This window comes from Mustela lutreola, chromosome 16, assembly GCF_030435805.1.
Source record: "Mustela lutreola isolate mMusLut2 chromosome 16, mMusLut2.pri, whole genome shotgun sequence".
Classification (NCBI taxonomy): Eukaryota; Metazoa; Chordata; class Mammalia; order Carnivora; family Mustelidae; genus Mustela; species Mustela lutreola.
The window spans coordinates 18,437,371-18,452,641 of record NC_081305.1 but is presented as its reverse complement, the minus strand read 5'-3'; the positions used below and the strand labels follow the sequence as shown (position 1 = coordinate 18,452,641).

The following is a 15,271-nucleotide window of genomic DNA, read 5'->3' as shown; positions in this document are numbered from 1 at the left end:
GGCAGAGAGAGTGGGGGGGAAGCAGGCTTCCCGCTGAGCAGAGAGCCCGATGCGGGACTCGATCCCAGGATTCTGGGATCATGACTTGAGCCGAAAGCAGAGGCTTTAACCCACTGAGCCATCCAGGTGCCCTAGACTGGTTATATTTTTTTCTTGATAATATCCTCTGGACTTGTATTTACTTTCTATTGTTCAGTTTCTAATATTTATATAATAAATTCTGTTAATATTCTCTTTTTTATATTTCTGGCTTTTGTGTCCTAATTAGAGGACCTGGCCTGTCTTAAACCCAAATTATAGAAGTGTATACCTCTGTGGTTTAAATACTGACTTGTACACGATTTTATTTTGGTGAATAGGATGAGGTAAAGGAAAGGAAGAGCATGATTGAACACAGTTACTATTACCAAAATGTGATGTAAAACATTGATTTGGGGGGTTGCAAAAAGGTAATTTTATTAAAGCATGGGGACAGGACCTGTGGGCAGAAAGAGCTGCCCAAGTTTTCTTTTAAAAGTAGCTCCAGGGGTGCCTGGGTGGCTCAGTGGGTTAAGCCTCTGCCTTCAGCTCAGGTCATGATCCCAGGGTCCTGGGATTGAGCCCCATGTAGGGCTCTCTGCTTGGGCAGGGGTGGGAGAGGTGGGGGGGTGGTGAGGGAGGTGGAGGGAGCCTGCTTCCCTCTTTCTCTCTGCCTGCCTCTCTGCCCACTTGTAATCTCTGTCAAATAAATAAATAAAATCTTTTTTTATTTTTTATTTTATTTTATTTTTTAAAAGATTTTATTTATTTATTTGACAGACAGAGATCACAAGTAGGCAGAGAGGCAGGCAGAGAGAGAGGAGGAGGAAGCAGGCTCCCTGCTGAGCGGAGAGCCTGACGTGGGGCTCTATCCCAGGACTCTGGGATCATGACCTGAGCTGAAGGCAGAGGCTTTAACCCACTGAGCCACCCAGGCGCCCCTAAAATCTTTTTTTTTTTTTTTTTTTAAAGAATATAGGGGTGCCTGGGTGGCTCAGTGGGTTAAAGCCTGTTCATTTCTCCAAGAACTGTTCATTTCCTCCAAGAAGCAAACACTGTCAGATTGTAAGTTTTTATTCTAAATCAAAATTAAAATACCTTTTTCATGTATTCCCACAGCAGGAGGATGCATTAGCACAACAGGCCTTTGAAGAGGCTCGGAGAAGGACACGTGAATTTGAAGACAGAGACAGGTCTCATCGGGAGGAAATGGAGGTGAGAGGTTCACAGCTGCTGGCAGTAACTGGTTAGTACTTTACCCCAACCTTTCAGGCTCTCTTTGTCGTGTTTGTGCATAATGTTTTTTATAAATAATTTAATTTTGTCTTTCATTTGTCAAAAGTTATACTGTGTTTTTGTGTTCATTAAATGTAATTGCTATAAAGAGACTTAGTTTTAATTTTAAGATTGTACATGAATTCATCATTTATTGGTCCTCATAAAAACGATTTACTGTCATGTATATATTCTCTTAATTGATCCAAATATCTTTCCTCATTTTTGTCTTATTTGTAAAAATTACTTTGTCATAGATATTTTTAGAACATTATTAAAACTCTTTGAAAATAATATTACTTTACTTTTTTATGAATGTCTTGATTTTATAAGTGTAATGTTTGACCATTTGTGTATTCTCTTTACTAGAGCAATATTTAATATTTTCAAACTACTCAAAGAAGGGAATTAACCTAAACCTTTTTTTTTTTTAAGATTATATTTATTATTTGACAGACAGAGACACAGCAAGAGAGGGAACACAAGCACGGGAAGGGGGAGAGGGAGAAGCAGGGTTCCTGCTGACCAGAGAGCCTGATGTGGGGCTGGATCCCAGGACTCTGGGATCATGACCTGAGCCAAAGGCAGATGCTTAATTGACTAAGCCACCCAGGTGCCCAACCTAAACCATTTTTCTTTTAACTTTTTTATGGTACAGAGATAGAAATACTCACAAAAGAAATATGTAGCTTAATTATTGTAAGGCTAACATCCTGAAAACACCATGCAGATTAAAAAAAAGTCAAACTTTGACAGCTACCCCAGCAGCCTCCTCCATGTGGGCATCGAATTATGACCTTCTCCCTCCCCTCGAAAGTACTCATTACCTCAGTTTTTATACTGATCGCTTCCTTGTGTCTTTTTAGTTTTATTACCCATGCCTCCCTCAGTCTTCAACACTGAAGTTTAGTCTTACCCAGTGTTTAAATTTGATAAGACTTTTAATTGACATGGATTTTTTTCTATATAAAATTATACCCTGGGGCGCCTGGGTGGCTCAGTTGGTTAAAGCCTCTGCCTTCGCCTCAGGTCATGATCCCGGGGTCCTGGGATTGAGCCCACATCGGGCTCTCTGCTCAGCAGGAAGCCTGTTTCCTCCTCTCTCTGCCTGCCTCTCTGCCTACTTGTGGTCTCTTTCTGTCAAATAAATAAATAAAAATCTTAAAAAAAAATTATACCCTGCTTTAAGCAGAGTTTAAATATAGTAAGATTTAGGGGCACCTGAGTGGGTCAGTGGGTTGAGCCTCTGCCTTCGGCTTGGGTCGTGATCTCAGAGTCCTGGGATTGAGCCCCATGTCCTGCTCTCTGCTCAGCGGGGAGCCTGCTTTCCCCTCGCTCTCTGCCTGCTTGTGATCTCTTTCTCTCTGTCAAATAAATAAAATCTTTAAAAAATATATATATATAGTAAGATTTATATTTAAAGTATCTATATATTGTTCAAAACTCCAATTTTTATAAAAAGTATACTCTGACAAAACAAAAATAATCAAGATGAGAACTAATGTTTGAAAAGGATATTGTTAAATGTTAATATATTCTTCAAGTTTATAAGCTTAATTATCAATTTCATATAAGAATAGGAAAAAGCACACATTCATCTTTGATAATCAGAAGAAATGGAATTAAAATATAATTATAGTACATGAACTAAATAAAATGATTTCCAGGCATTAAAGAGTGTTCTACAAATTGGTTGTACAACATTGTAAATGTACTTAACACTACTGAACTCTGCACTTAAAAATAGTTAAGATGGTAATTTTTATGTTAAATGTATTTTAACACATTAAAAAAATTTTTAATCGGTGTTACAGAGAATTTGTGGGTTTTTCCACTCACAAAATTATATGTACACTATTATCTAAATTAACACAAAAGTAAGAGTGTGTGTGTGTGTGTGTACGGAGATAGTGGTGAAGAGCCCAGACACTAGAGCCAGCCTGCAAGATCTGAATCTGGCTTTGCCACTTTGTCACCTTGAACAACTTATTTCGTCTTTCTGTGGCTGAGTTTCCTCATTGATAAAATGAGACTAATAATTGTGCCTATCTCATAAGATCATTGTAAGGATTAAATAAGCAAATATATATGAAAGCACTTCTTTTTTTTTTTTAAAGATTTTATTTATTTATTTGACAGACAGAGATCACAAGCAGGCAGAGAGGCAGGCAGAGAGAGAGGAGGAAGCAGGCTCCCTGCTGAGCAGAGAGCCCGATGCGGGGCTTGATCCCAGGACCCTGGGATCATGACCTGAGCCGAAGGCAGCGGCTTAACCGACTGAGCCACCCAGGTGCCCCGAAAGCACTTCTTGAGTATGTGGCTCTGAGTAGGTGTCATCTGCTATTATTAGTGTTATTTTGTGTGAGTATGTGTGTGTGTGTATGTGTATCCCTCTATGTGACAATATATTTTTTAGAATAAATGAAAAAAATCAAGCTACTTAGTGGTCAGTGTAGAAAATAGAATTATCTTTTAATAATTGAGATTTCCCTTTGTCAGTGAATGAATTAATCTAATAGGGTGATAGCAACTAATGGAACCCCAAGAATATAGTACTTTTTAGCTAGGAGAAGAGACAGGAGGATATTATGCAATGCATTTATTACCTTTGAAGCTTTTTGATTTTTGTGATCAGACTTCCCATGACATTTTCTTGGGAAAATAACATTTCATTATATAAGCAGATAGCTTATATCTGTAGTAGTAAGAAGTTTTTAGACATAAAATATGCATTTATTTTATACTTCTGAGCCTTTTTGCTCAATGCTGTTTGTTCCCTAACTGATAATGTACCTTTCCACCCATTTGTTAAAATCCAGCTTAAACGTTCTGTCAGTCCCTTTTCCAGCCTCCTTCACTGTTATTAGCCTTCCACTTTGTAGTTTCCAGAGCACTTATTTTTGCTATTGTTCTTACAGAACATTATGTTGAAACAATTAAAAACATGTCTGTCCTCTATTGTAGATTCCCACTGAGATGGGGGCCCCTGATTTTTTAACCCTCACATTACCCACCACAGCGTTTTGTTTTATTTTTTAAAGATTTTATTTGTTTATTTGACAGAGAGAGAAATCATAAGCAGGCAGAGAGGCAGGCAGAGAGGGGGAAGCAGGCTCCCCCCTGAGTAGAGAGCCCGATGCAGAGCTCCATCCCAGGACCCTGAGATCATGACCTGAACTGAAGGCAGAGGCTTAACCCACTGAGCCACCCAGGCACCCCAACCACAGTGTTTTGTGCATTGTGTTTAGTTGTCTAGTGGAGATCTTCAGAAAATAGTTCTTATTCTGGCTTTTTGAAAACTAGAGTTACAGGGTAGACTAGAAGTTAGTCAAAGTAGAATAATACCGGTCTCTGGAAAAGTTTTAAATGTTTGTAATTTGCTAGTTTGTATTAGGTAGGTTTTAAGTAACAAACCCCAACTATGTTGTCATAGATTCTGCAGTAGGGACTGGTAAATACATAGATGAAAATGCACAGGGGCGCCTGTGGTGGCTCAGTCTGTTAAAACTTCCAACTCTTGGTTTCAGCCTAGGTCATGACCCTCGGGATCATAGGATCGAGCCCCGAGTCGGGCTCCATGCTGGATGTGGAGCTTGCTTAAGAGTCTCTCTTCTTCTCCCTCTGCCTCGCACCCCCTCACACCCTGCTTGCTCTCACACTCTTTGTTTCTCTCTCTCTCTAAAAATTGGAAGGAAGGAAGGAAAGATGGTTTCTGTCCTTGTGCAACTGTCAGTCTTGAGGGAAGATAGATACATAATCATTGTAGACTACTTTAGCAGCACCTGTACATAATGGAGGTTCAGAAGGGGAACAGTGAACAGTGTAGACGAGGAATGAGTGCTTATGTCTGCCTCTGCCTGGGGAGTTCACAGGAGAATACCCTTGCAGGAATTTGAAGGAAGAGTGGGAGTTTGCCTACTGGACAAGCGAGGGAGAGCATTATGGGCAGAAAGAACAGTGTTTGCAAAGGCTTGAAGTAGTAAGAGGTCTTGTCATGTCTAAGAACAGGATTGGTCAGTCTTTCTGGAACAAGCCAATGTGGCTTTAAATGAATATAAGAATTGTTTTATAAAAACTGCTCTTTGGCTACATTATATTTGAAAAATAACTTGGATAATTAATGGAGTAATTAAGTTTTTGCATATATTTTGCTTTAAATAAAATTGTAGATTAGTGACACTAAGAGTTATCATAAATGCTAGCTTGATTATTCTCATAAATAATGCTACTTGGGGGCACCTGGGTGGCTCAGTTCTTAGGTGTCTGCCTTCAGCTCAGGTTATGATCCCAGCCTCCTGGGATCGAGCCCCTGCATTGGGCTCCCTGCTGGGCCAGGAGTTTGCTTCTCCCTCTCCAGCTCCTCTGTCCTTGTGTTCCCTCTCTCGCTATTTCTCTCCGTCATAAATAAAAAAATATATGTATTTTTTAAAATCATGCTACTTGAAGAAAAATATTCTGGTATGTGAATGTATATGTATGTATGGTTTTTTTAATTTTTTATTTTTTATAAACATATATTTTTATCCCCAGGGGTACAGGTCTGTGAATCGCCAGGTTTACACACTTCACAGCACTCACCATAGCACATACTCTCCCCAATGTCCATGACCCCACCCCCCTTCTCTGAACCCCCCTCCCCCCAGCAACCCTCAGTTTGTTTTGTGAGATTAAGAGTCACTTATGGTTTGTCTCCCTCCCAATCCCATCTTCTTTCATTTATTCTTCTCCTACCCACTTAAGCCCCCATGTTGCATCACCACTTCCTCATATCAGGGAGATCATATCATAGTTGTCTTTCTCCGCTTGACTCATTTCGCTAAGCATGATACGCTCTATTTCCATCCATGTTGTTGCAAATGGCAAGATTTCATTTCTTTTGATGGCTGCATAGTATTCCATTGTGTATATATACCACATCTTCTTGATCCATTCATCTGTTGATGGACATCTAGGTTCTTTCCATAGTTTGGCTATTGTGGACATTGCTGCTATAAACATTCGGGTGCACGTGCCCCTTCGGATCACTACATTTGTATCTTTAGGGTAAATACCCAGTAGTGTAATTGCTGGGTCATAGGGAAGTTCTATTTTCAACATTTTGAGGAACCTCCATGCTGTTTTCCAGAGTGGTTGCACCAGCTTGCGTTCCCACCAACAGTGTAGGAGGATTCCCCTTTCTCTGCATCCTCGCCAGCATCTGTCATTTCCTGACTTGTTGATTTTAGCCATTCTGACTGGTGTGAGGTGGTATATCTCATTGTGGTTTTGATTTGTATTTCCCTGATGCCGAGTGATATGGAGCATTTTTTCATGTGTCTGTTGGCCATCTGGATGTCTTCTTTGCAGAAATGTCTGTTCATGTCCTCTGCCCATTTCTTGATTGGATTATTTGTTCTTTGGGTGTTGAGTTTGCTAAGTTCTTTATAGATTTTGGACACTAGTCCTTTATCTGATATGTCATTTGCAAGTATCTTCTCCCATTCTGTCAGTTGTCTTTTGATTTTGTTAACTGTTTCCTTTGCTGTGCAAAAGCTGTTGATCTTGATGAAATCCTAATAGTTCATTTTTGCCCTTGCTTCCCTTGCATTTGGTGATGTTCCTAGGAAGATGTTGCTGCAGCTGAGGTCGAAGAGGTTGCTGCCTGTGTTCTCCTCAAGAATTTGGTTGGATTCCTTTCTCACATTGAGATCCTTCATCCATTTTGAGTCTATTTTTGTGTGTGGTGTAAGGAAATGGTCCAATTTCATTTTTCTGCATGTGGCTGTCCAATTTTCCCAACACCATTTATTGAAAAGGCTGTCTTTTTTCCATTGGACATTCTTTCCTGCTTTGTCAAAGATTAGTTGACCATAGAGTTGAGGGTCTATTTCTGGGCTCCCTATTCTGTTCCATTGATCTTTGTGTCTGTTTTTGTGCCAATACCATGCTGTCTTGATGATGACAAGCTTTGTTATAGAGCTTGAAGTCTGGAATTGTGATATCACCAACTTTGGCTTTCTTTTTCTATATCCCTTTGGCTATTTGAGGTCTTTTCTTATGTATGTATGTTTATATTTGTGTATGAACAAAAGTATAGTTTGTTGACAGAGGTGTTAAATAATTTGTTGCTCAGATAGATTGTTTTCCAGTGAGTTTTATGTCAGTGATTTGAGAGAATGAGCTTTGGAGTCAGACCTAGTGAAGATTCCTGCTCTATCACTTGCCAGTCTCTCTTAAGCTTATTTTCTCATAGAAATTGTTGTGAGAATTAGATAGGAAAATGCTTATAAAAGCACTTAGTGTGGTGGTTGGCTATTGTATGCCTACAGTAAATAGTAGCTCTAAAATACTTCTTTAGCACTAAAAGCTCTGCCACAGTGCTGTTTCCAGTTAATTGAATTACCTGGCTAAGAACAACCTTTTAGTTCTCTAAAGTGTATCAGGGCACGTTCCCTGCATTATGACCTGGAGCATAGAAAAAATGGTTAGATTGTCATCAATAATTTAAGATGCCGTAGTCCCTTGAGGCAATAATTTAACATCAGTTCTTATAGAGAACTGCCATCTATAAAATTGGGCTGGAATCTGACTCCAGAGCTACACCGGCAGTCATTTAGGGGAGTTTTGGGTATGCATGCCTTTTGGTACTTTGTGCATGTGTATTTTGCTTCCTTTTTAAAAAAAAAAATCCATAATGGGGCGCCTGGGTGGCGCAGTCAGTTAAGTGACCAATTGTTGATTTCAATTCAGGTTGTGATCTCAGAGGGTTGTGAGGTCAAGCCCCACTTCAGCCTCCCCGCCCAGTCTTTTTGGGACTTTCCTTCCCTCTGCCCCTCTCTACTGTGCTTTCTCTCTCTCAAAATAAATAAATGAATAAACCTTTAAAAAAAATAAATCCACAGGAAATTTTTAATCTTATTTTCTTACAGTTTACCTTCTTTTTCCTAAAAGGGGACGACATTAGGAAAAATTATTGTCCATAAATTGTCCCTCCCCCCATAACTGAAACATATACAGGGGACATGATGCCGTGTACTCTAATGGTCTTAATATACTTGAGGAATCTGAGAATCCAAGGAAAATTAATTGACTTGCTCTCTTTCAAGTAGCTGATGAATGGAAAGAAAAGTGAAGACTTAAACCAGTTTCCTAATCAAAAGGCCTCTACAAATATAGCCTAGCAGTGGGAAATGAATTTCCACATCACCCATAAAGATGATTAAGTTGAAAAATAAAACCTGCCAGGAGAGGTTAGAAACCATTTGCCTGGAAAAGAAAAAGCTGAGGCAAAAAGAATAATACTGATTCCAGTGGGTGGTCCTGATGTCTGACTGGAGGTGAAGTCCGAGGAGCACTGGTAACTCGTGGGTGGCAGTAACCCAGTAAATGGTCCTTGGAAGTGTGAGATGCGGGCAGGTCAGTGGCTTAGGGATGTCCCACCCCTGTTTGGATAACCTCTGAGGCCTCTGGCCCCGTGGTGCTAACCTTGCAGTGGTGGTGCTCGAGCATTTAATACATGCATAAGGTTAACGTTACTAAAGGCTTTGATTTGTGCCAGTGTCTTTGAAACTGAAATCAGTTCTAAAACTCCCTGAGCATGTGTCTCTTTTACCATATGTGAAACTTAGAAAGCTTTTAATCCATCATTTAGGGATGGCTTTCCATACCTAATCCATCATTAGGGACTTAGCATTTTCTTTCTCTGAGTTTCTGGAAAAATGTATTTTAGTAGTATGATATTTTTCTTTACCTTTCAGAGGTGATAGCAGCTTATCATTAATTTGGCAAGTGAAAAACTATAGTGAGATGAAGAAACATTGTGTATTTTAATAACCTTGTTGAAGTACTGTTAAATCTTTGGTGTATAGCAAAATGGTATGTAAGAGCTATGTAACACTCTGTATAATATCTTTACCCTCTGGGTGGTTTTTAAAAAGGAGTACGTGCACATACTTGTCTCTCTTTAGTAGGAAATGTAGGAAACTAACTGAAAACTGTGGAGGCTAATCAGGTATCTAGGTGCCACATGAGAGGGTGATTACTTTTCATTGTTTATGTTTTAGACCTTTTGAATTGTTTTTTATAGATTTTATTTATTTATTTGACAGAGAGAAAGATTACAAGTAGTCAGTGAGGCAGGAAGAGAGACTAGGGGGAAGCTGGCTCCCTGTCTAGCAGAGAGCCTGATGTGGGGCTCCATCCCAGGACCCTGAGATCATGACCTGAGCCGAAGGCAGAGGTTCAACCCACTAAGCCACCTAGGTGCCCCTGAATTTTGTGTCTTGTACATCTTTTACATCTTTAGAAAAGAATGAAAATTTGTTTTCAGTGTTAACACAGAATGATGTAACTAGAAGATGCTAGAGCTTGCTATGTGTATCTTCTGGCATATGGGTTTTTTCTTAAAATTTGAAATTTTCCCTTCATTTGAAATTTTGTAGAGAACCCCAATGTATATAGTGGATAAAAGGGGTACTGCTCTGAGTGGAGCAGGGGTGGGATTTACTCTAATTTCCTTCTGTAGTCCCTGGGGTGTTTTCATGGAGTCCAGTAACTGGCAGAATGTAACTTAAGAACCTTTGATGTAGTAAAATGACCATGAGGTTTGTAATAGATTGCTCTGATTTTAAATCCTGGCTTTCCTATTTGTTGCCTTGTGGCATTAGGAAAGTTACTTATCCTTGTGAGCCTCGTCTGTAAAACCAGGGCTAAGGTCCTACCCAGGTTGCTGCCAGCATAGTATCTGACTCTTAAAATGGGCTCACTTCCTCTTTCTATTCACTTTGGCTCACGGTGTATCCGGAGTGGCAGTAAAAGCAGGCATATCTAACTTTAGACTGTGAAAGTCAGAGATATTTTGCCAAGGTATTTTGTATTCTGGTGTTGGTTGTCTTCTTTGTTGGTTTGGTTTTGGTTCAGTTTTTAACAACAGTAAAGGGTTTTGAATTTTTCTGGGTTCTGTTAGAAATGGAGATAGCAGTTACCCAGAGGGTGAGTAGCGACTAGGGAGAGGGGAGAGCACAAGGGGAGCCTCCAAAGTTTGGGTAGTATATTTCTTGATCTGGGTGCTAGTTACATGGGTGTGTTCATTTAATGGGAAATTCATCAAGTTATATATTTATGATCTCTGCACTATTATTTTAATAAAAATTAGACATTAAAAAAAATCATATCCTCCTCTCTCTCTCTGCCTGCCTCTCTACCTACTTGTGATTTCTCTCTGTCAAATAAATAAATAAAATCTTAAAAAAAAAAAAAAAAAAAAAAAGGGGCGCCTGGGTGGCTCAGTGGTTAAGCCGCTGCCTTCGGCTCAGGTCATGATCTCAGGATCCTGGGATCGAGTCCCGCATCGGGCTCTCTGCTCGGCAGGGAGCCTGCTTCCTCCTCTCTCTCTCTGCCTGCCTCTCTACCTACTTGTGATTTCTCTCTGTCAAATAAATAAATAAAATCTTAAAAAAAAAAAATCATAGACATTTCTTCTGTGAAGTGCCTGCCCATTGCTGTCTCTTGCCACATAGTAGTGCCTCTTTCCATGATTTGAAAATGTGGACACATTATTAATGGCAGTTCTCTTCAGGTCACACATCTGTATAACTGTAATTCAAATGCCTTACTTTGGGATTTTGTAAGAGATTGAGGTTAGTAAAGGACAGAATGAGTGCCTGGTCATAAATATATTGGAAAGCTGCTTGTGTTACTGATAGCAGCTCATGTACACTCCCTGTGTCTAAAGACTGCCTTCAACTTGGTTGGCCTCTTAACTTTCTAAAACTGTAATATCGTACTGTTGGCTCTTAATTCGTCTGGATGGTGACAGTGTGCTGAAAGAGATTTTCTCTGTCATTATGGAGAAAATGCTTTCATCTGGTTAGCTTATAAAGTGTTAGCAAATAAATTCTTGTCTTTAATGTCAGAGAATGGGTAAATAATTATTGCTTATTTTACTATAGGCAGTTTTAATGCAATTCAGCAAATCATAGGAGAATTTTAGGTGGAAACTGTTTAGAAATAAAAACAGGCAAAAAGGCTTTATGTGGTTTTTGTATTTGTGTTTTGTATGTTTTTGGAGCCTTCAATTCTGTGTGGTCCGAGAAAAAAATGAATCTCAGCCACTATTTTAAATTCCTACAGACTTCAGTTTTTAAATCACTTCAACTGTACCAACACTCATTTTTGTGTAAGGACAAATTAACAAAAATCTGTCTAGGGGCACCTGGGTGGCTCAGTGGGTTAAGCTTCTGCCTTCAGCTCAGGTCATGATCTTGGGGTCCTGGAGTTGAACCCCGCATTGGGCTCTCTGCTCAGCAGGGAGCCTGATTCCCCCTCTCTCTGCCTGCTGCTCTACCTACTTGTGATCTCTTTCTCTCTCTCTGTCAAATATATAAATAATAATTTTTTTTTTCTAATCTGTCTATACTAGGCCTTCTGACATGTCTTTTGGGTAAAGGCAGGAGATGAGAGTGAAGCAGAGGAATATGAACTCAGGCTAAGAATGAGGACCGGAAGAGGATTGTTGAGGGAAGAGGAGGATAATAGATCTGCATTCTCCCATACTAAGAGAAAAGGAGAGTGTGTAGTGCCTGTGTGGCTCAGTTGGTTAAACATCTGCCTTTAGCTCAGGTCATGATCCCAGGGTTCTGGGATCAAGTCCCATGTCAGGCTCCCTGCTCAGCAGGAAAGTCTGTTTCTCCCTCTTCTGGCCATCTGCTTATGTGCTCCATCTACTCACTCACTCTCAAATAAATAAATAAAATCTTTTTTAAAAAAATCTTTGCTCTCTATCATAGATGAAGCTTCATTAAAATTTGTTTTGTTCTAACTTTGTTTTAGTTTGTAAAAATTAGTCTTATTGGGAGGATGTGGGTTTTTTTTTTTTCTTGACATTTCAAATGTTCATATACATAAATTGGGAAGTGATGAGCAGCAACTTTGTTGTAATAATGACAGTGTGAGTACTTTCTAGATGCCAGGCAATATATACCACAGTGTTTGTTTTACATTTGATTCTTAAGACACTGAGGCTGAAAGAGAATAAGAAACTTGTCTAAGATCACATAGCTAAAGTGGTAGAGCCATCCCAGTCTCCAGCTGGAAATGTAGATTATTTCCACTATCTCTTTTATTTTGAAATAACACTTTATATATCAAGTTTTCCTGAAGTTGTGTGCTTTACTACACAAGCAGGGGGACCAGCAGGGAGAGGGAAGCAGGTTCCCCGCTGAGCAAGGAGCCTGATGTGGGGGCTTGATCCCAGAACCCTGGGATCATGACCTGAGCCGAAGGCAGCTACTTAACCGACTGAGCCACCCAGGCATCCCAAATTCTTTATAAATATTAAAAACATTTTTATTCTGAACAGGCTTGTTGGTATCTGCTTTATATTAAACCCCTATTCTGAAATAGCTGTTAATAAGTTAGAATCAAGAGCCCTTGTGGACTGACAGAGGAAAAGAAACTAGAAATCATGGACTTTATGCTTTTAAAATAATTGACTTCAGAGAGTTTCTTAGCCACCATCTAGTCTAGCCAGTTACTTGTAGAATTCCTTCTAAAACATCTTGCTTTCATTAGAAATTTCATCCAGGGGACGCCTGGGTGGCTCAGTTGGTTAAGCAGCTGCCTTCGGCTCAGGTCATGATCCCAGCGTCCTGGGATTGAGTCCCCCATCAGGCTCATTACTCGGCAGGGAGCCTGCTTCTCCCTCTGCCTCTGTCTGCCATTCTGTCTGCCTGTGCTCACTCTCTCTCCCTCTCTCTCTCTCTGATGAATAAATAAAATCTTAAAAAAAAAAAAAAAAAAAAAGGAAATCTCATCCAGTTGTTGAATACCAGTCCTGTGGAAGCTTTTTCACTGAACCTAAGTCTGTCTCTGTGTTTTTTTTTCTCACGTGACAGCCTCTGCATCTTCCCTCCAAACAATAAATTTCCTCCCCATCTCCCAGCTCTCTTACTCCTCCTCCTGCTCACACAGTCTGAAGTTCTTTGCCAGCTCTCTCGTTTGTCCTATTTTTTATTTTCCTTGACAGTGTCTTCCCTTACATCCTCCTAATTCCTTCTTCACAGTGTAAATAAACTACAAACACAAGTAAATAACAAGGCAACTTCACCTTTTCCATGCCTTTACCAAAGTACATTTTAAACAAAGAAACCCATAGCAACTTCTGCACGGCCAAGAGCAGAAGGGAGACCTTCAGCTGCTGATCACTGCTGATGAAGGCCATCACTCATATGAAGACATCCCATTATTATTAAAATAATTTGAAAATTACACCTATCCCAAGACAAAAGCTTGAACTATCCTTGTGACAAAATATTATTGGTAGGTTAGTAGGGACCTGTAAATACATAATTAGGATTGATTTTTCTGAGTGTTTCTTCATAGCTCAGCCCCTTTCTAACCTTCATTGACTGAACCCAGATGCTTACATCACCATCTGTGATTTTGCAGAATTGAGCTGTCCTTATGCTACATTTGGCATATATTCTGTATGGAACTTAAATTGTTTTGGGGGTGGTGTTTTTGTTTTGTTTTGTTTTGTTTTAAGATTTTATTTATTTGACAGAGAGAGATCACAACTAGGCAGAGAGACAGGCAGAAAGAGAGAGAGGAGGAGGAGGAGGAAGCAGGCTCCCTGCCGAGCAGAGAGAGTGATGCGGGACTCCATCCCAGGACCCTGAGATCATGACCTGAGCTGAAGGCAGAGGCTTAACCCACTGAGCCACCCAGGCGCCTCTTGTTTTTGTTTTTTGATAAATATGCATTCCATAGCTTTTTCAGTCTGTACCATGCAGCATAACTTTAACATGACTGGTTAATTTTTAAAAATAAGGTAAAGTTTAGTTAGAGAGCAGTATGCTGATAAAAACAGTTAAATCTGCTAGAGGCATGTGTCAAAATTTATAAGACTACAGAAGTTAGTGGTGGGTTTTACCTGATTTGTTTCAAAGTGAACAAGGTGCAGTGTCGTTTCTATCTAAACTTAATGCTCTTGAGAAATGACAACATTGCTGGAGTTTCTGACCAAACTTGATCATTCCGTACAAGTGTGACTTGTTGAGATGTTTCTTTGAAGGTCAAAGATGCTTTTTCTGTAACAACTGTGTTCGATCTTAAGAAGTGCAACCAGAATGTTTCAGTCTTTGGTTAGATTTGTTTCCAAAAACTGACAATTGACATAGACAATGAAGAATCAGTTGGCGATTATAATACATTATTCCATTTAGCTAAAGATTGCACAAGTGATTTCAGGATGGTATCAGTTACTGGCAGGCATATATATATATATATATATATATATATATATATATATATAAAAAATACCAGAGGTGACTACACACATGATCCAGATGAAGAACAGTCGTGGCATGGACTAGGGTAATAGGTGGAGGCAGTCAAAAGTGCTCAGATTCAGGACATGGTTAATGTAGACCTGCAGGAGCCCACCATTGAGTATGAAAGAAAGAGATCTTAGGGTGACTTCAAGCTTTTTTGCCTGAACTACTGATAAAATGGACTAGCCATTGTCTAACATGAGAAAACCCTTGCTAAAAGAAGCAGGGCCTTTTATATGATCAGTTGCTTGTGCTTGACTCCCATTTATAGTCACTAAAGAAAGCTTATGGAAGAAACACTTGTTGGAATTTGTGAAAGAGACTGAGAATTAATGTTGTATGTGGACCAAAGGGGCACTAGTTTACATTAAAACTTTATAGTAGCAGAGAGTGCTACACAGGACCTGTTAGATGTTCCCTATTAAGAAATTTGCCATAAATAGTTTAACTGGAAGTGTTTATTCTAAAGTGAAACTTGAAAACCTTAGTATCGGGGCACTTCCTCCCCACCTCTTTGCCTGCTTGTGATCTCTGTCTGTCAAATAAATAAATAAATAAGAAAAAAAAAGAAAACCTCAGTGTCTATAATTGTCAAACCTCTTACTCATTAATTTTGTTGTAAAAATAATTCTGGGTATGTAAATGAATCAAGAATCAAGGACTGATTT

At 39.5% G+C, this 15,271-nt stretch overlaps 2 protein-coding genes across 3 annotated transcripts in view; one reads left to right on the top strand and one right to left on the bottom strand.

The window, feature by feature from the left end:
- Positions 1-15,271, bottom strand: part of EXOC3L1 (exocyst complex component 3 like 1) — a 123,198-nt gene that overhangs the window by 30,372 nt on the left and 77,555 nt on the right. The window lies entirely within an intron of this gene.
- CBFB (core-binding factor subunit beta) overlaps positions 1-15,271 on the top strand; it is a 61,823-nt gene that overhangs the window by 43,604 nt on the left and 2,948 nt on the right. The window contains exon 5 of one of the 2 annotated variants that reach the window (XM_059151789.1): positions 1,138-1,233. In XM_059151789.1, the coding sequence (XP_059007772.1) occupies positions 1,138-1,233 (96 nt within the window). Of the gene's footprint in view, positions 1-1,137; positions 1,265-15,271 lie in introns of both variants that reach the window. The other variant, XM_059151790.1, reaches the window with a different exon arrangement.